Source organism: Carassius carassius, chromosome 6 (assembly GCF_963082965.1).
Source record: "Carassius carassius chromosome 6, fCarCar2.1, whole genome shotgun sequence".
NCBI lineage: Eukaryota > Metazoa > Chordata > Actinopteri > Cypriniformes > Cyprinidae > Carassius > Carassius carassius.
Window position 1 is genome coordinate 36,412,353 of NC_081760.1, and position 20,504 is coordinate 36,432,856.

Genomic DNA, 20,504 nt, shown 5'->3' on the forward strand with positions numbered 1-20,504 from the left:
ATTTCTCCTTTCTGTCTGTGTGTTTCAGTCTGTAGACAACGACTGGCCTCCTGCTATTCCGGATTGACATTTCGGGATTTTGAGAGCAGTTTTTCTATGTATGTCAGGACTATGTATTTCTGTTATACAGTTCTTTGATTATTTGGATGAACTAAAGCCAAATGCACTGAATGCATGTTCTTTAATAAAACTGCCTAATTTAGTTTTTCTTGTTAATGTCATGATCCAATAGAAACTAGTTTATTTTGATATATATGATTTTCATAGATAAACATATATTTTTTTTAAAACTGTGTGTAGGTAAAATCATGCATAGCCTATGTAATGACTTTATAGTTATATCAAAATCTAAACAACCCCATATTAAGGCATATGTGTTTATGTCTACCATATAACGGTACGTTTCTAGTCCCTTGCAGCTTCCAAATGAAGGCAAAACTCATTTTGTTAAAGAATTTATACAAATTTTACTTTTTGCATTCACATTAAATAAAATGTATAAATGTTATTACTATTTTAATTGTTACTTATGTTGGCTTTTCTTAAAAATATTAACCATTAGCTTTTAATAAATTATATTGGACATAATTAAAGTTAAGCCATATATATATATAAATTATATTGTCTCTCTCTCTTTATATATATATATATATATATATATATATATATATATAATCTAACTACCTTTCTAATCTTTTTGTATTCTATTTTCTTTTCATTTATTATACAATTATATAAAAAAGACGTCTAACACTAGCTTGCTCTACTCTTTTTTTATTCTATCTGTTTTCTTTTTATTTATTATATTATTTAAAAGCCTTTGCTATGTGTACTGTGTTAAGCTAACTGAGACTTGTTATAGCACTTATATATCATTGCTCTTTTTGTTGTTTTTGATTGCTTCCACTGTCCTCATCTGTAAGTCGCTTTGGATAAAAGCGTCTGCTAAATGACTAATAATGATAATAAATATATTTAGATTGATATATAGTATAGAGATTCAAATTATTAAAAATAAATACCACATGGAGCCAGTGTGAAATTTGAACATTTTAATATAACTTAAAATAAATACTACCAAATGGCAATGCAAGTCCTCTACAGGGCACCTGCTCTAATGTTTTGGTATGAAAACAAAACAGGCAAACGACTAAAGGAAAGGTATAAAAAATAATGAGGGAGAGAGAGCACTTAATAAACGCGGCTGACAGCGTCCTTCATCCCAACATACGAAAATAAATACAACTAAATTACATCTATAGTACAAAAATACGCTGAAACAAACTAAAAAAAAAAAAAAAAAAATTAAATCATCGGAACAATATTAGAAAACCTGCTGAGGATCAGCCGACCGAATGAATCACAGCGTGAAAACAATGACCGAAAGTTTAATGAACAATCTCACACACTCATATCATTCGCTATGAAGAACCGGCAGCTTCCGAAACGTTCAGTGGATCAGGTACAAACAGGACGGGATTGAAACCATAGCAAGTCCATGGAAACACACACATGATACACGTTCCTCCAATGATTCGGTCTCTTTTTTCACTTTAGTCACACACGATAACTTGTCTCAGGCTGTGACGCGTAACAAACAGAAGGCATTGCATATGTACATCACACACAGGAGGGCCGGGACAGGACGGGTCAAAGGTCAAAGGTCATTCACACTGCTATTGCATGGCTCAGTTGCACATATAATGAATCTGTGATCTGACTTGGTATTGATTCCAAACGCAGACATCACACGTCCATAAGATTTCCACAGCTATGGAGACAGGATCATAACTTCTTTATGCCCAAAAATAAGAAATAATAATGGTAATGTAACAATACGGGTAAAAGGTGAGCGAGAGGTTTGTATTTACATCTTCAGGAACAGTCCAACATTAGGTTTTGTCTCTGTGAGGTGAGAAGTGAGGGTCAGTGGTTGAGGGGTCTCTCTCTGTGCTGCTGAGGGAGACACACACCTGTAGCTCTGTACAGTGAAGGTGAAACGCCGCCCATCGTGAGCCTTCACACGTCTGTCCTGAACGCTTCTGGGGTTTGGAGAGCGGAGGAGGTTTAAAGCGGGCCGTCTCGTTCAGGACGAAGCGGTTCGAGTCATATCTGGGCAGGTTTCACCACGTCGGTGGCTGGATTTGTGGGTGAATCTCACGAAAAACACATGCAGGTCATACTTCAGAACAAAAATCAGCAGGACAAAAATAAGAAATTATATTTTAGATTTAAAAAGTAGGACCATTTAGATTTTTGAACAGTGACATGATTTTTAAGACAATTATGTCATTCAATTTTCGTTTTCCATGATGGGGAAAAAAATTCTAATTACTAATTCATCAATTTGAATGTTTTACTTAGCAGCACTTGAGCATCATTTGCTCATGATTTTCATGATGGACATTACAGATTTGTTCATTAAATTAATAAAAATACTAAATATTTATTTGAATGATCCAAGTCATATACCGCACATTTCACAATAAGATTAACATTAATGTATAAACTAACATGAACTGACAGTGAGCAATTTTTTACATAACATTTTATAATCTTTATCAGTGTTCATGAAGATAGTTGTTCACGTTAGTTACAGTGCATTGACTAATGTTAACAAATACTACTTTTAATTTTAACAATGCAATAGTACATGTTAAAATTAAGATGAACTAAGATTAATAAATGCTGTTGATTTGTTTTTCTGTGTTAGTTCATGTTAACCAATATAGTAGATTAATGTAAACAAATTTGAATGTTATATAAATTTAAATAACATTTGATATATTATTATTATAAACGGTTTATGAAAATACTACTACTACAACTAATAATGACATTAAATTTTTCTGTAATGAGAAAGAGACTTTTGTTGCATCAGAGAACTGAGAAAACTCTTGAAGATAATGCTGCAATGCAAAACATCTCAATGATCCTAAAAATATGCAAAATTTCTAAATATTTATGGTTTTGCCGTGAAATATGACTCAAGCATGTTCTTGGGAGGTTTCATGAGATTCACACTTGTGCTCTGAATTGCCTGAGAGACTTTTACAGTAAGGACAGTTTGTTGTATGGTTGTGTATTTGAACTAAAACCTTCGTATCAGAGCGTGAGGATTAATCTAAAAGAGAAACGAAAATATCAACACTCAGGTCCATTTTTCCCCATTTTCTTGTTTTCATTATTTACCGAAAACACAAACATGGAATGAACCTCTTCAACACCCCAGACGGAGGATGTGTGTGTGTTAAAAATGCAAGAACAAAATTAAATTAGTGAGCCTCACAGGAACAGATCAGCTGCTGCGTCTAACTATATGTCTGTCGGATGAGTTCCACACACATAAGGCAACATTTTTGGTTTGTTCCCCACAACGGCTCTTTTAAATGAGTTCAAAACAAAACAAACAAACAAAAAAAAAAACGCTCCAGGTCTTCAACAATACTGATCATATTCCCCAAAAAACACTGTCCATGATCTGTAAACAAGCAGCTGAAAGTGTACAAGACTTTTTACGTGGGTCGACCAGCTCAAGTCTCACCCAACTGTGCAAACCCCCTTTTAAGTCCCACAAAACAAAAATAAAAAAACGAACAGAAAGCAACAAAAAAACGACTCGCTATGACTATCGGTAATTAAACGGAGGAGACAGAGAGAGAGGGGGCTCTTTCTAGGGTGGCTCCTTAAACGGTGTTATTTGATGACATCACTCCCGCCCGCTGGCCGAATACGAGAATTGTGGGAAATGTGGTCTCCGTTCGCTATCAGCCGAGTCCATCCCGTCCTCGTCGTCTGCAGGGGAGGAAGAGAGAGAGAAACGTTACGGCTACGGCTACGGCTACGCACAGACGGACTACTGAATTCTCCATCGTGCTCTAATGAAAAGGGAATTTCTTAGCAATTGCACAGATTGCACAATGATACACTCAATGCATTTTTTCATTGTGTACTTCCACTTCCTTTGGCACGAGCAGCCAGTCTACAGGAAAAGAGAAGGAGGGAGGGAAACGGCGCACTCACACTTCTCCGGAGGGGTGATGGTGATGGTCTGCGCCGTGAACTCCTCGTCGAAATACCTGGTGTCCGTCTCAGACGAGACCTGCGGCATGAACGGCGGGACCAGCTGGACCAGAGACGTGATGAGAGGACCAGAAAGCAAGCAGCTTATTATACAAAATCAAGTGCGAATGAACGAACAAAAACTTGCTTTAACAAAAATACACTGTTTTTGAAAAAAAAATATCTTCTGCTCACTAAGGTTGCATTTATGTGCTCAAAAATACAGTAATATTGTGAAAACAATGCAAAATAATTGTTTTCTATGTGAATATGTTGTAAAATGTCATTTATTCCTATGATGCAATGCTGAATTTTTAGTGATTTAAACCAATAATATGATGCGGATGGTGGGCAATCAACCCTGGTTGAGCAGTAAATTAAGACACTATTGAAAACATAATATGATAGTCTAAATGACCAATGCATAACATGTTTGGGCATGAGGTTGCGGGTTCGCACAGTCTTTTCGAAGTTATATAAAATATCCAGGGTTGGATTTAGTTTGCATTTGGGATTATTTTTGATAAGATCCCTTGAGTTCTGGTAAATGCATTTTCTATTTCTGAAGGGCTTCTTATTGGAAAGCACTACCAGAATGTTTTTTTCTGATGGACTTGTAAAGGCCAGGTTTTAATTACCCCCAAACGTCTGAACAATGGTGTTATGCTTCCGCTTTTGAACCCTCTCAAATGTCTCGCCTCTTAGATTTCCTTTGCAAGTGCACTCGTACCTTTTTGTCATAGACGTCCTGCCAGTCCACTGCAGTGAAGAAACTGTGTCTCATGATTTCCTTCGCATCATCCGGACCTCCTCCGAGCCTTCAGAGAATAAAGCGCAGAGTAATATTCATTCGGGTCTTAAATGATACACAGACAGATTTAACCTGGTGTTCTCCTGCTAAAATGAGCAACACATTCACACACTGACCTCTTATTGGGGTCTTTAATGAGTAATCCAGACAGTAAAGACTTGGCGTCTGCAGAGAGGGTTCTGGGAAACTTGATCTCCTCCATCAGAATCAGTTCAAACAGCTTCTCATGGTCCTGAAGACGGAAAATACATTTCTCTTTCAAATAAATTTTCACTTGCATCAGTGAATACAAAAAAAAAAAAAATGTATCATGGTTTCCAAAAAAATATGAAGCATCACAACTGTTTTCAACACTGAGAAATGTTTCTTGAGCATCACATCAGAATGAATTCTGAAGCATCATGTGACACTGAAAACTGGAGGAATGATGCTGAAATTTGAGCACAGGAATAAATTACATTTTACAATATATATACACAAGTAGAAAACAGTCATTTTTAATTGTACTAATATTTCATTATATCACAGTTTTTACTGTATTTTTGACCAAACAAATGCAGCTTTAGTGAGCAAAAGTGGCTTTTAGAAACATTTAATAATCTTCACTGAAATGTTGTTTATTATTGCGTGTTGCTAGTGTTCGAGCGAGTCATACCTGATTATAAAAGGGCAAGCGTCCACACATCATCTCATACATAACGACTCCCAGACCCCACCAGTCCACTGCTCTACCGTAATCATTGTCCTCCAATACCTGATCGATGAGATCACAGTACACTCAGATCAATCATACATAAACAACACATTATGCTCATCCATAACCAGTATTGTCATTCTCAAATTCCTGATTTAAAGTTGCCTGCATGCCTTTTATGATCATGCCATCAGCATTCATATGCAACACCATGGTTTATTATACATTCTGTATGCTAATCTTAATATTAAAATGGAGTTAAATAGCACTGAAAACAGCCAGCGGGTCACTGTCTGATCGCTCTATTTTTACCCAGGAGCTGCTCAGTCTTGTCTACAGCCTGCTGTTTGTGTCTATTTCTGTATGGATGCTAGAAAGCACAGATAAGTGTGAGCCTGTTCCTGCTAACCTGTTCCGGCTGTGACAGACGGAGATTAAACAGTCATCTTTATTAAATTTAACCCAGTGTGTGTGTTTCCTGTGCTGCGTGTAAAGAGATCCAGTACCTCAGGGGCCAGATACTCCGGGGTCCCGCAGAATGTTTTCATGGTGGCCGTGTCTGTGATGCCCTCCTTACACAGGCCGAAATCAGTGATCTTTATGTGACCGTCCTTATCCAACATCAGGTTTTCCAGCTGGACAAACACACACGAATCACACACACATCTTACGGTTCGCTGATAATGTTAAAACTGAGGTTTCTAGGGTGAAAACGTTGATATTAGTGTTCTGTTCACCTTCAGGTCACGGTAAACAATCTTCGCAGAGTGCAAGTAATCCAACGCAGAAACGATCTCAGCGCCGTAGAAGCGGGTTCTATCCTCCGAAAATACACGCTCTCTCGACAAATGAAAAAACAGCTGCAATAAAAGTGTAAAATGTAAGGAATATTCAGAACTCAGAAATCCAAACCGAGCAGCACATCCACAAACACTGAGAAAGAAACACTGAAATAAAGCAAGGAAATTTCAACGGTTTGGAAATGTTTGAAAGGAAATTCATAAGTTGGAAAGAAAAGGTTTGAAAAAGAGAAAGATTAACACTTTGGGGGAGAAAAACATGAGTCAAGTTTGAAAGCTGGAAAGGAATTAGAAATTTGAAAAAGTTCAAAGTTTAGAGAGAAATTTCAAAAAAGTTCAAAGGGTTAGAAGGTCAAAAAAGACATTTCACAAATTTCAAAAAGTCTTTAAGATCAAAAGTTGTTACAATTTTTAAGTTTGAAAAATGTCCGGAAAGAAATTTAACATTTAGAAAGACAGAGTGAAAGAATTTTGAAAGCTGGAAAGAAATTTTCTAAGGTTGGAAATATTTCAAAGAAATGTAAGAAAGTTCAAAAGAGAACATTTTAATAAGTAATTTTAAAAGAAAATTAGAATACTGGGACAAAATTTCATGAGTTTGAGAATGTTCTGAAGAAAGAAAGAAAATTCTAAATCTGCAAAGTTTCTATTTGTAAATGTCCAGAAAGAAATGTAAAATTTGGAAAGAGTAGTTTGAAAGAATTTTAAAGCTGGAAAGAAATTTTGTACGTTTGGAAATGTTTTGAAGAAATTTTAGAAAGTTCAAAAGAGAAAATTTTAATAAGTAATTTTAAAAGAAAGTTTAAATATTGGAGTGAAATTTCATGAATTTGAAAATGTTCTGAAGAACGAAAATTCTAAATTTGAAAGAGTTTGTGTTTGAAAATGTTCAGAAAGATGTTCAGTATTAGGAATGAATAGTTTGAAAGAAACGCCAAAAATGTGAAAGAAATTAAATAAAATTACGTGTGAAAGCTAGAAAGAAATTTTGTAAGTTGCACAATGCTTGAAAGAAGCTTCAAAGGTTTAAAGTCAAAACACCTTCAAAAGAAACTTTTCAAATTTTAAATAAACAAATTTTACCTCTCCTCCATTCACGTACTCCATAACAAAACATAAACGATCTTTCGTCTGAAATGAGTACTTCAGTGACTGCAGAAAAGAGAACAAACAATTCAAAATCTTTAATCTTGAGGGGAAAAAAACACAAGAATTACGTTTCTTTGAGCGGTTTGCGGAGTGGATAAAAGCATCCTGTTATGTGGTCACTCACAGTTAGAAAGGGATGCCTAGTGTTCTTCAGAACTCTGCTCTCGGTGAGCGTGTGAGCAACTTCATCCTGAAAGAGAGAAGTTCATCACAGCTGAAGCCCATTGTTTCTCAGTTCAGTCCGTTCTCAGAGAGTCACTTCTCTTACCTTAGCAACAATAACCTCCTTTTTCAGGATCTTCATTGCATAATATGTGCCGCTGGCTTTCTCCCGCACCAGAATCACCTTCCCAAATGTGCCTTTACCCAGCAGCTTCAGATAGTCAAAGTCATTCATTGTCTGTCAAAGAAAACAGAGAGGTTAGAATGAGCCGCTTCACATTAAAAAAAGTCGATCCATCCCTCTCTGGCTCGGGCTCTAACCTTTCGTTTGTGATGACTGGTCGACGTGTCCATCTCTTCCTCGTTGACGTTTTCGATCTGAGAGATGGGGCTACACAGGATTCCTTCCTCTTCCTGTTTGGCCAGCTTGTCTGCCACCATCTGAATGGCCTCGACCCACTCATCCCTGAAACAAAGTGTGATCAGTTGTGATAGAGATATACATTGGCCAGTCCGGTTAATCAGCTGATTTGTGTCCATACTGAGATAGTTCTTTGCAAAAGCATCCAAATTGAAACATTAGTGTGAGTTAAAGGTGATTTGAAACGTTATCTAGACGTGTCGGACCTCTCGTCAGGGGTGTCCACGTGAAACGTGCGCTCGATCACAGTGGTCCACTGCAGACACCTGATGATGAAGGTGTTTGGCTTCGGTCTCTCCGTCTTCATCAGCTGACACTCTGATGAATGAGAAGAGGTTTATGTGGAATAATGATGTCGTCATCTCACATTACAGAGTCAGACTCATGTTGATGACATCAGCAGGTGACGCTCTAATCGAATCGGTTTGCTTTGAATGAAGTGAGTCATGGATCTGGAGAACAGCAGATGGATCTGAGGTTTACCAGAAACATGACACACTGAGATCATACATTAAAAACAAATAAAAGTGCAGGGCAAATCTACATCAGTCGATTTTATTATCATCTCTTAACACTGGATGGAAGTCAATAAATCACACTTTAATAAATGTATATATTTTCCAGATGATATTTTATACATCTTGATAATATTTTTATTCAGATTATTAATGGGTCATTATAAAGCAGTGTTATAAAAGTAACATTGAGACACTATTATAGTTTTTATTAATATTAGGTAGATTTTTATTCTAATTTTTTTGTTTTTAATAATATAATGAATGAATTTGAGTTATTTTGAGTATTTTTTGTGTTTGTGTTTGTGTATAAATAAATAAATAAAAAATATCAGCTCAATTAAATGAAAACCATGTTTAAATGCAAATATGAGAAATAATTAAGTTTTATAGCCTTTTCTTTCTTTTCAGTTAACATTTATTTTATTTTAGGTAACAAAAATGTTTTGATTATGGTTATAGTTAATAATATCTCTGTTATAAAGTTTTTTCCAGAAAGCTGTCCCCCACAAGCAGATCCTCATGTTTTGGGGTCCGTGGCACCTAAAGGTTTGAAAACCAGTGTAAAAGCCATAAAACTCCACCGTTTTGATTTCATTTATCTGATGCAATTGATAATGAGAGAGACTCACTGGCCACAGAGAAGTTGTTGAGCGGATACGCCAGATCGGCATCTTGTGGCTTCTCCTTATATCCAATAAACGACCCATCTGTCTTTAACAGGAAGTACCGCGGCCTCCAGTTCTTAATGTATTCACCTGCAAAACCAATAACCCCCACACGATCAAGCACACAGAAAAAACACTGAAACATGCAATATTCTCAATCAACAAACGAAAACACACTCATTAATACATCAGTATTTCAATGCGGTTGTCTCTCACCTCTTTTCTGCACCCATCCCTCTTTCACTACGTTCTGGTCGTTCATGTTGGCTCCGAGGTCAGAGTTCAAGGGTCAGTCCAGTGAGCGACTTCCTGCTGGCGGTTCTGTCCTGTTCCCTCGCTCTGCTCTCAGTTCTCTCACACTCTTCCTCTCACTTTCTCTTCCACGTTGTGATGTAACGTCTCAGCCTCCTCCTTCACTTTCACTCTCTCTCTCTCTCTCTCTCACGACCCTTCAAACACTCCAGTGGTGACTCAGCCTGCAAGGAAACAACAAAGGAGAGAAAACACACACACGGGTCATTCTCTTCCGCTTCTCCCCCTCTCCCACACACACACTTCCATGAGAAATAAAGTCATTGTTAGGAGCAGGGAAACATTTCCCGCCCCTTCCCGTGGCCTTCTCTTCCTCTCTCACGCTGGATGCTGAAGCTATGCTCGACTCTAAACACAGCCTTGTTTCTGTCTGCTTCTTCAGCATTATGAGGCTTTAGAACCTTAGAATTCATCCGAGAAGCACATCATCAAATGATGAATCTCAGGATAGACCTTGAAATCTTACAGCCAATCAAAGAACCCAATAATGATGTTACGATCAACAGAATCAAAATCCGTTTTCCAATGTAGAATTTTACAGAACACACACTGTAGAATCCCTTGATGAATTAACATCACAACCTCAGAATGCATTTTAAAAACATCTCAGCAACAACTGATCAATAAACATGAAATCCATACAGCACTAGAATCCTATTCAAAATGATATATATATTTTTTGCAATAAATAGAAATCACATTCAAATAGAATTCATATTAAAATGATCTTAGATTCAACTTGAGAAACGTACTATTGAACAAACCATGCTATTTTACACATTTTATATCAACCTGACAGTCATCTTAAAATAAATCGTAGAACTTTTATTTAGCATCATTTTTTTATTGAACATGAACCTTTCAAATCAACCATAAATCCCACTTAGAACCCCAGAATCAATCTCAGAATCAGCCTCCGAATAAACCTTGGCTTTCTACAATCAATCTCAGACCCTTAAAAATCAACATAGGGATCTCAGAATCTTAAAATCAGTTATAATTGAACAAGCAATCTTAGAGCCCTATAACGAAGATTAGGACATTCCAATCAACCTAAGACATAATCTTAGAATCATCTCAGAATCAACTGCTGAACCTTAGACTGATGAAATTAGAATTAAATACAGAAATCAAAGGATATTCTAATGCAATCTTAATTATTTTACAATACTTAGAACTCACTTTTAGTCAAGAATCATCTTAGAATCAAACATCTCACTGCACAACCTTAGAACTTCCAAAGAAACATGCAATAAAAGACTTCGAATCTTGAATTTATCACTTATTAGTCACCGTCATCTTAGAATCAAACATGGAACCTTAAAATCAACCTTGGAATTTTTTTATTGACTTCACAGGAATCAACATCAGAACCGGAATCTTAGAACATTAGGACCAGTCCTCACAGTTCTGTCTGTTCTGATCTATAGCTCAGTTTATCTATAATAAAGCTGCTGGTGCATTTGAGAACACAGACATTTCACACTCTTTTTATATTTAAACATATCTGACTGCTGCTGTATATGCATGAGTCCTCCATAACCCACAACTTCCCTTTCTTAAATTAACAATACATGACATCACACTGCAAGAAAAAAACAAGTGAGATCTGTATAGTTTCCATGCACCCAGACTATCTATCTAACTTGATCAGTGTTTTCAGAAGAAGTAATACAAATTCAAGGTAATAAATACTGTTTACAAACATAAATATTTTTGAGTCAAAATATCAAGATGCTTTCTTATTGCTTCTCCTAAACCAAACATGCCCTTTCATAAAAAGGACACAATATGTGATGTTTAATGGCACAGACAGCGATGAAGGTCTAAAGCAGCTCGGTTCTTTTTGTTTTTCTTGTCACATGACATCAAAATGGCATTCTGCACATTGATTACACCAAACAGGTTTTGTTTTGTATTAAATATTAATACTATTTTTAAATAAATATTCTTATTTTTTCAAAAAATTTTAATAAAATGTTTTTAAGGCTTACCCTCCATTTTCCCCACAAATACACTTTTGACTTAATTTTTCTTTATGTCTCCCCATTTTTCTTTTAAGTCAAAAAAATTAAATAAACATCAAAATGACTTTAAATTCAGAAAATGAAAACACAATCTTTATACAGGAGCATATCTAATAAAAATGATGCATAATTCCCGTTGTCAGGAAAACAGAGATTCCTAAACAACAGTAGCCTCCCAAACCAATGTCAACAAATACAATGGCGGACACGGTTGGGCATCTCACACACACACACACACACACACACACACACACACACACACACACACGGTGACAGCACATAACATGACAAATCACAATACCACAATGAAGCAGCGGCTTTATGTCATTTTGAGCTGCTGTTATATAATCCATCGCCAACATAATAACTACACCGAGCGGACTGACAGCTCGCACGAACAAGAACACACGAGCTTAGGAACATGAACGGGTGTTTGTGTGATAACACGACTGTGTGATAACAATACAAACACACATGCATTAAGGCTGGAGGGTGTGAAGTGCGCGCGCTCTTGATTTCTGTTTGCCCGAAATGCGTAAAATGGTGGATGCGCATCAATAATATCACGGAGGATGTGGCTCAAATGTGTTTATAATGGAATATTACCGTGATTTATATCAAAATAACTATAGATGTGTAAAGAAGCCCTTGATGCGTCCAGCAGCATCACGGAGAAGGCCGAGGAGCATCATCCGCTCCCGGCGGCGGACAGTGATGCTCCAGCGCGGATGCTCGGCCTCGTCCGTGATACTGCTCGCTGATGGAGGAAAGATAAACAACACGGAGCAAACAGTACCTGGCAGACGCTCCGCCAGACGGTCGGTGCGATCGGTTCCACGCCAGCCCGGAAAGAGACAAACCCAAACCCGCACGCAGATGCTGCTGCTGCCGCCGGTCGGTCATGAGGAACACGGAGGCGCGCGCGCCCGTGATGTGGCCATCATTTTCGTTACCCCGGTGAACCGAATGACCCTGGATGAATGGCGTAACCCGATGCAGAAAGCGCGGTGACGGCGCACCCCGTCTCCAGCACTTGAGTTTGCCCGAATCCCACTACGGCGAAGGTCTGCTGCTTAATATTCATGAGGTGAGCGTCGGCATTGGAAGAGCAGCAGGCAACGTCATCGGCAGCTCATTAATATTCATATGATAAACCTTCCGCACTGGAAGATTACCAAACGACGTCAGGGGGAGCTGAATAGCATCCAGAATACATACCTTTTTATTATTACAACTGTATGAATTTTAGCGTAAACAATACCAACAGAACTGTTCATTTACTAAATGTAATAAGAAACATTTTAATATGAATAATATTGCAATATAAAAGGTATATAATATAAATATAAGATGAAAAATACAACACAATCTAATAAAACAATTATTAAACTCTCTCTCTCTCTCTCTCTATATATATATATATATGTGTGTGTGTGTGTGTGTGTGTGTGTTTCTAACTCATGAACATTGAAATATATTAAAGAGCACAAGGTTCATCACTGTTAGACTTATTAATATTTAAAAAACAATGCCATTGAAACTTCCCAAACAACGTCTGCCTGAGGTCGTTAATATTCATAAGGTAAGCTTTGCCATTGGGAGGTTGGCGAGCAACGTCAGCCTGAGCTCATTAATATCAATGAGCTGGACCTTCGCAATAGTAGGCTTCGTTATTTCGTCTCCAGCCGCAGCCATTCAGCCGCTGCCAGTGGGACGGAGGAGGAACCCTCTCGACGTCACACCGGGACCCGTTTTACCGGACGCCCCCCCGTCCTCCTCCTCTTCCTGGCTTTGTCGCTCGCCTGGCTTTGTTTGTCTCGCTACATATGAATGATAAATGCTTTATGTACTTCCCACCGACCGAAAAGATACCTCATGTATTCACATACAGCATCAGATATAATTTATTATGCCTCAAATGAAGAGGACAATTATAAATGCACCAGCTGCTGTTCGTTTCCCCGCCTCTATCCCGGGACAGAGTAAGGATTTGGGGCTCTTTGTCTAGTTTAATGAATTCAGACCTCTACACAAAACAAAGGACACTAAAGAATAATAATACTAAGACTCAAACTACTCTTTGAATAACCACCAATAATCAGTCACCAATAATAATTTACAAACCTGAGGAATAATTTTCATAAACTCATTACATGCATCTTTTGATTGGACTGCACGTGGAGTGCATAGTTTATGAGGACTTCACATATAAATGTGCAGGATGTCTCCCTCTAGTGTTCAACACATAAAACTGAAGCCCCATAATAAAAAAATAAAATAAAAATAAAATAAAAATAATAATAATCAGAAAGTTGAAGCCTGCTTTCCAAAACAGAAACTTTATCATTATTATTATTATTATTATTATTATTACTACTACTTCTACAGGTTTACATTCAAATTTAAAATAAATAAATGTAAATAAATTATTATTAAAATTACTCCACATTATTATTATTTGTCTACAAATTTACATTCAAATAAATAAATATAAAATAAATTATATATATATATATATATATATATATATATATATATATATATGATTAAAAATTCAATTATTACAATTACTTTATTTATTATAAAATAAAATAAAAACAATATAAGAGGTGAAAAAAGCGGGGTCATGAAAAGATACTATACAGATTAATGTAAATTAATCATGAATAAGTTAATAATCACCTTTAGTACACTGAAAAATAATGATAATATAATAAATAAATACTTTTTTTTTAAACAGAGTTTTTAAATCTAGACCAAGGCAGTGTGTGGTGAAAACCAGATCCATGTTTATCTGGTCTGCCAAAATATAAGATCCACAAGACTCCCACTCTGAGTTTCAGGACACTTTCATTTCAGATTCACAATCATGGATCTATAAGTTCTGTTACAATGAATGTATGGATTTTACAATATATTGATAAAGGTTATTAAAAAAAAACACATTGTTTTATTTGCAGGTATTAGCAATTGCACTTGCAAAACAAATTATATATAAAAGACAAGTATATGCAAACTTACTATCACAGAATTCATTTTGCAGACATTAAGTATATAAGTGTTTCTCTTAATATGTTTTTAGCTGTTGCATTTATTTGCTTTCAGACCAGATCTTATAGACTAGAGCTTCTAGATTTAAATGGGGATTTTCGAGAGGACTATAACAATGAACCCAAAATACAAACAATACTGATTGATGTGATACTGCACAAGTCAGTATCAGTGTCTCTCCACGGCTCTCACGAGGACACTGATTTTCAGCCGTTCAAATGCTTCAGCACGCTGACTGAAAACAAGCAGGTGACATGACTTGTGTTTGTCTTTCAAAGCAGGTTTCAATTTGTTTTCAGATGAGGAATTTGCATTTAAATGTGTGATTTGGTTGTGACTTGACAAAAACAACAAGACACAAGGAGCCGCAGTAGAACGAGGATCACAGAGCGAATATTAAACTATAGCTACAATTCATGCAGATCCATTCAAAAATCTATTTCTGACGATGCATAACAGTATTGATCACCATTTTACTTCAATGTTACCCTGTTAAAAAAATAAAACAATGGTTCAAGCCAGCCTAAACTGGTTTGCTTGTCAATCATCCTGGTTCTAAATCAGATTGATTGACAGGTAAACCGGCTTAGACTTGTTCATTGCATTCACTGGCTCCTTATTATATTAATTGATATTAATGAGCATGTTAGACTTAACCAAAACCGGGTTTGAATTGTGTTATTATGTCAGGGTTTCAGTGCAGGATGGCAGGGTCAGGAGTTGCTCTGAGGTTACACGAGTTTAAGGAAAGTCAAGACACACACACAAAAAAACATCCAACACACATGTAAGTCTAACGGTTTTTGAGTTTTGACCCCTAACATCTCAAAATAAACATTCAGTTCTGGATGTGGATGTTGAATAGTTAGTTTCCCCAGTGCTCATAGGCATGGCAGAGATGTTTTGGGACTGTATCCCTGTCAGATCGCAAGAGTTTATACCATCAGCTCACTTCTGGACATCTGAGACAGACAGACGCATTTACTTAAGCCTACTGGTACAAATAGATGAATCAAAATGTTTGCATTTTCTCGAACTAGCTGAGAAAATGTGTTTATGTATAATCTGACAGATTCACACTAGTTTTAGTTGTCAGTAAAGCTCTGATACTGCCAGCAATACACTGCAGTTCACTCCACGACCACCAGGGGTCACTTTAGGCCACATGTAACACACATTAAATCACCAGTGCTTTAGAAATGCTGCAAGGATGATGTATTTTTTGAAGGCTAAAACCTAAAAACAACCTTTTAGCTCTTCCGGGTCCATCATGTTTTTTTTCTATGTGTTTATGGCTAAATGCATGAAATAATGTCTGTGGGGAACACAAATCGTGTTTTATTCTACAACATTTAAAAAGGCAGCTGCTATCAGATGGTTAAGAGGGACAACAGCGGTTGTTGGGGACATTAAAAAGTCATCACATCGAACAGGTTAACTTGTGTACTACTTACTAGTCACGTTCACCTCATTGTGTTTATTCACTGTTCTAAAGAACTTTCAAAAAAGTGATTTTCAATAAAGACTGAACGATTTATTTAAGCATTGCAAACGTGGTGTCGATTATTTAGCTTTTTACTTCTGACATTTGTATTTAGGCTTCAAAATTCATAAAAGTTGATAATGAACAACAAAAGTGTAAGATTCATAAACTTTTGTTCGCCACAGAGCTTATTTTCTGCAATAATTTTAAAGAAATGGAAAAATCCTATTGAGTTTTTGTCGAAGGAACCAGGTCAAGTCAAGTCACCTTTATTTATATAGCGCTTTAAACAAAAAGGATTGCATCAAAAATGACAGTTGAAGGCAGTTCATCATTCAATTCAGTGATTTCATCATCTCAGTTAAGTTTAAATAGTATCTGTGCAATCATTTGCTATCAAGTCAATGATATCCCTGTAGATGAAGTGACCCCAACTAAGCAAGCCAGAGGCGACAGCGGCAAGGAACCAAAACTCCATCGGTGACAGAATGGAGAAAAAAACCTTGGGAGAAACCAGGCTCAGTTGGGGGGCCAGTTCTCCTCTGACCAGACGAAACCAGTAGTTCAATTCCAGGCTGCAGCAAAGTCAGATTGTGCAGAAGAATCATCTGTTTCCTGTGGTCTTGTCCTGGTGCTCCTCTGAGACAAGGTCTTTACAGGGAATCTGTATCTGGGGCTCTAGTTGTCCTGGTCTCCGCTGTCTTTCAGGGATGTAGAGGTCCTTTCTAGGTGCTGATCCAGCATCTGGTCTGGATACGTACTGGATCCGGGTGACTGCAGTGACCCTCTGATCTGGACACAGACTGGATCTGGTGGCTACGGTGACCTCGGAACAAGAGAGAAACAGACAAATATTAGCGTAGATGCCATTCTTCTAATGATGTAGCAAGTACCTAGGGTGTTATGGGAAGTGTTCCCGGTCCCTGTTCACCTAATTAATGTAGCCTAAAAATCCTATAAAAGCGTATTAATGTGCTATGTGTATGACAGTTTAAAGAGATGGGTCTTTAATCTAGATTTAAACTGCAAGAGTGTGTCTGACTCCCAAACAATGTTAGGTAGGTAATTCCAGAGTTTGGGCGCCAAATAGGAAAAGGATCTGCCGCCCGCAGTTGATTTCGATATTCTAGGTATTATCAAATTGCCTGAGTTTTGAGAACGTTGCGGACGTAGAGGATTATAATGTAAAAGGAGCTCATTCAAATACTGAGGTGCTAAACCATTCAGGGCTTTATAAGTAATAAGCAATATTTTAAAATCTATACGATGTTTGATAGGGAGCCAGTGCAGTGTTGACAGGACCGGGCTAATATGGTCATACTTCCTGGTTCTAGTAAGAACTCTTGCTGCTGCATTTTGGACTAGCTGTAGTTTGTTTACTAAGCGTGCAGAACAACCACCCAATAAAGCATTACAATAATCTAACCTTGAGGTCATAAATGCATGGATTAACATTTCTGCATTTGACATTGAGAGCATAGGCCGTAATTTAGATATATTTTTGAGATGGAAAAATGCCGTTTTACAAATGCTAGAAACGTGGCTTTTTAAGGAAAGATTGCGATCAAGTAGCACACCTACTGTAGGTTCCTAACTGATGACGAAGAATTGACAGAGCAACCATCAAGTCTTAGACAGTGTTCTAGGTTATTACAAGCGGAGTTTTTAGGTCCTATAATTAACACCTCTGTTTTTTCAGAATTTAGCAGTAAGAAATGACTCGTCATCCAGTTTTTTATATCGACTATGCAATCCATTAGTTTTTCAAATTGGTGTGTTTCACCGGGCCGTGAAGAAATATAGAGCTGAGTATCATCAGCATAACAGTGAAAGCTAACACCGTGTTTCCTGATGATATCTCCCAAGGGTAACATGTAAATCATGAAGAGTAGCGGCCCTAGTACTGAGCCTTAAGGTACTCCATACTGCACTTGTGATTGATATAATACCTCTTCATTCACTGCTACGAATTGATGGCGTTCATATAAATACGATGCTAATGTACATCCATTAATGCCAACAAAGTGTTCAAGTCTATGCAAAAGAATGTTGTGGTCAATAGTGTCGAATGCAGCACTAAGATTCAATAGCACTAATAGAGAGATACAACCACAATCAGATGATAAGAGCAGATCATTTGTAACTCTAAGGAGAGCAGTCTCACTACTATGATACATAGTTTCTGTTACATCATCAAGTTGTTCTGAGGTTTTGGATATGCTAAGGAATTCAGATACATCAGGAAGATTACTTACAAAGCAGTCTTTTGTGGTAAAAGTGATGGTTCTACAATACTTGTAACAAGAAGTAAAATTTAGTTTTACCTATATGAAGTTTAGACAAAACTAAATAATGATCTGAGATATCATCACTTGGCTGCATAATTTCAACACCATTAACATAAATTTAATGTGAAAGGATTAAATCTAGAGTTAGTGATACTAACATATACGTTACGAAAATTAACCATGGTCTTACTATAAATAAAACCAAACAAACCTGGTTACTGTAACCACAAATTAACCACAGTTTAACCATGGTATTTGTAGTAAAACTGTGGTTGTACAAATGGTAATCAATATGCAAAAAAGCCATGGATTAATTATAACCATGGTTAATTTTCTTAAGGGATGTGCTGACCTACACAAAGATGTCATCACTACAATGATCATATCATAACTTCTGCAGCATGTTAATTTATTAATTTAGCCGGATGACACCAATTTCAATGGATTTCTGATTTCTCTTCAGATCGATGCTGAAGACTCCAGACATGCAACGTTAGAGCCGTAAAGAAATACCAGAGAAGAAACTTTGATCTGCTGACTCTTCACAGAGAAGCACACACATCAAACACACTGATCCGACAGTCTACAGGTCTGATGTCTCACTCGGTTTACCTGGCTTCAGCGACTTCAATACATAAAACCCTTTCTGTGTTTGTAGAGGAATGCTTTAAAGTCTTTCATTCAGAGTCAGAAACAGAAGATTAAGATGAAAGCCCTTGCCTTCATGTTTGGCAACACTCACCTTCCGTTCTTACAAAAGATCCTGTCTCTTAAGCTCTGAAACTCAGTCTCCTGCCCTGGATAATCAGGAATGGTGTTGTTGGAAGGCTTATTTCTTCATTAATTATTTCCCTGACGCCTTACAAAAGTGTGTTTTGCATATCCAAAGGTTACATATGTAAACACGACTTGAGCAACTGTAGAGTTGTCCTTCACACACTGGGATGTTCTTGATCTGTACGTGGAGAAACACAGTGAATGTATGTGTGTGTGTGTGTGTGTGTTGAATCTAAACGTGTTCCTTAAATGGAACTGGAACATGATTTTATTTCAGATGTACAGATTTTTATTAGTAAAACCTTATAGTTATGTATGTCAGCAATTTGACAGGATAATCATACACTGTAATAAACAAATTGTTACCCAGCTACCTTAAAAATGTTCTCTTGTCTTAATTTTTTTTTCTGTGTGATGCAGTTGTTTCAACAAGCATTTTAAAGTTTAAAAAACAGGTATACTAGTTCACTCAACTTTCAGCTTAGTTGAGAGTCTGAGTTATCTGGACAATTCATACAATTTTATTTTTTTGCAGTGTAGACAAAAACTATATATATACATATACATATGTTATATATATGTATAACTATATATATATATATATATATATATATATATATATATATATATACGTTTAATGAAAAGTTAACTGAAAAGAAATATAATTATTTTATATTGCAGCTAGTTGCGGAAACTGTCATTTAGTTTAACTTCATGTCACTACACTAAAATAACTAAAAGCGGGATAAAAATGAATAAAATTACAGACATTTAAACAAACAAAAATTACAAAAACTTAAAAAAAAAAAAAAAAACCTATGACCAAAATAACTAATGTACAAATAATTTTTTTTTCAAAATACTAATAGGTAGTGTATCAATGCTACTAAAATAACACTGATTTGAAAGCCATGTAATTGTTTGAATTACTTGATTTGAGAATGAATAACGAGTCATTTTCTTGTAATTTTTATGGTGCTTTGTCTATTTAAAGGTCCCGTTTTTCGCGCTTTTTTGAAGCTTTGATTGTGTTTACAGTGTGCAATATAACGTGTTCATGTTTTGCGTGAAAAATGCTGCCTTCGGAGGTCACATTCCAAGGTAGGAAGGCATCAAGGCACGTCCGAAATCAATGTCAGCTTCATTTCCTGTCTCCTGAGATGCCTTCATCTGGCCGGTTTTTGAAGGCAGCATAGATGTATCCTTCGCTGCCTTTGATATCCCACAATCCCGTGCGTTCCATTCTGTGACAGTTAAGCCAAAAAATAAAGATGGCGTCTGAAA

The 20,504-nt window shown here is 36.7% G+C and overlaps 1 protein-coding gene across 1 annotated transcript; it reads right to left on the bottom strand.

Annotated features, from left to right (window-relative positions):
* Positions 1–1,037: 1,037 nt before the first annotated feature.
* LOC132142787 (RAC-gamma serine/threonine-protein kinase-like) lies at positions 1,038–12,689 on the bottom strand. Its single transcript, XM_059552905.1, has 15 exons — positions 12,418–12,689; positions 9,499–9,758; positions 9,247–9,372; positions 8,306–8,417; positions 8,000–8,144; positions 7,785–7,916; positions 7,641–7,706; positions 7,451–7,519; positions 6,305–6,427; positions 6,074–6,202; positions 5,529–5,627; positions 4,990–5,105; positions 4,793–4,880; positions 4,024–4,126; positions 1,038–3,795 (listed from the first exon to the last, which is right to left on the bottom strand). The coding sequence occupies exons 2-15, from the start codon at positions 9,542–9,544 to the stop codon at positions 3,710–3,712; spliced, it is 1,440 nt and encodes a 479-aa protein (XP_059408888.1). The 5' UTR covers positions 9,545–9,758; positions 12,418–12,689; the 3' UTR covers positions 1,038–3,709.
* Positions 12,690–20,504: the final 7,815 nt, after the last annotated feature.